The sequence below is a fragment of the Chaetura pelagica genome, unplaced genomic scaffold (genome assembly GCF_000747805.2).
Source record: "Chaetura pelagica isolate M959 unplaced genomic scaffold, ChaPel_1.0 scaffold561, whole genome shotgun sequence".
NCBI classification, from domain to species: Eukaryota; Metazoa; Chordata; class Aves; order Apodiformes; family Apodidae; genus Chaetura; species Chaetura pelagica.
The window spans coordinates 24375-25338 of record NW_009952056.1 but is presented as its reverse complement, the minus strand read 5'-3'; the positions used below and the strand labels follow the sequence as shown (position 1 = coordinate 25338).

General features: G+C 66.0%; 1 protein-coding gene across 1 annotated transcript in view; it reads right to left on the bottom strand.

Moving 5' to 3' along the window:
* TAP1 (transporter 1, ATP-binding cassette, sub-family B (MDR/TAP)) overlaps window positions 1-964 on the bottom strand; it is a gene marked incomplete at its 3' end in the record, with an annotated part of 10625 nt that overhangs the window by 8431 nt on the left and 1230 nt on the right. Inside the window, exons 2-3 of the mRNA XM_010003771.1 lie at window positions 732-946; window positions 6-136 (exon numbers count right to left, since the gene is read on the bottom strand). Coding sequence (XP_010002073.1) covers window positions 6-136; window positions 732-946 — 346 coding nt within the window. The remainder of the gene's footprint in view (window positions 1-5; window positions 137-731; window positions 947-964) is intronic.

Genomic DNA, 964 nt, shown 5'->3' with positions numbered 1-964 from the left:
CCCGCAGGCTATTGTTGTACCTCCCGGCCATCCCGGCCTCCTGGGCGAAGCTGCGGACAGTGGCCATGGCCTGGAAGGTCTCCATGGCCACCGCGGTGGCACCTGCCAGAGCCTCCTGCACCTGCCGCGACAGCCCCTGGGGACAGCGGTGCCACCTCAGCGCCGGCAGGGGGACACAGAGGGGACAGCAGGGACAGGGAGGGGACACTGGGCAGGTGGAGGGGACATGGGGTGCAGAAAGGTGACCAGTGGACATGGGGAGGGGACAGAGGGCCTGAGGAGGGGACAAGGGGTGCAGCGAGGGGACAATGGACATGGAGAGGGGACAGGGAGGAGACAGGGAGTAGATGGCAGGCCTAGGGAGGGGACAAGGGGTGCTGGAAGGGGACTGCGGGCACAGGGAGGTGATGGTGGACACAGAGAGGGGACAGGGGGCATGTGGAGGGGACAGTGGTCATGAGACAGGGAGTAGATGGCAGGCCTAGGGAGGGACAAGGGGTGCTGGAAGGGGACACAGGGAGGTGATGGTGGACACAGAGAGGGTACAGGGGGCATGTGGAGGGGGCAGTGGTCATGAGGAGGGGGATGGAAGGCAAATGGATGGGACAGTGGGCACATGGAGGGGACAAAGGGTGCAAGGGGGGACAGCAGTCATGGGGAGGGGATAGTGGGACCTGGGGGGGATGGCAGGCAGAGGGAGGGGACAGGGACCCATGTGTGTCCCCTGGTACCTGCTGGATTTTGCCAATGTGCCGGGGCAGCAACAGGAGGGCAGGCAGTGCCAGGAGGGTGACAAAGGCCAGGTGAGGTGATAACCAGGCCATGGTGACCAGGAGAAAAATGCCCCTCCCCAGGTACCACAGCAAGAGGCTGAGGGCCTCAGACACGGCCGCGTGGGTGGCCTCCACATCCCCCGTGACCCGCGCTGTCACTGCCACGGCCCCTGCCCCCCCCCGGGGGGAGA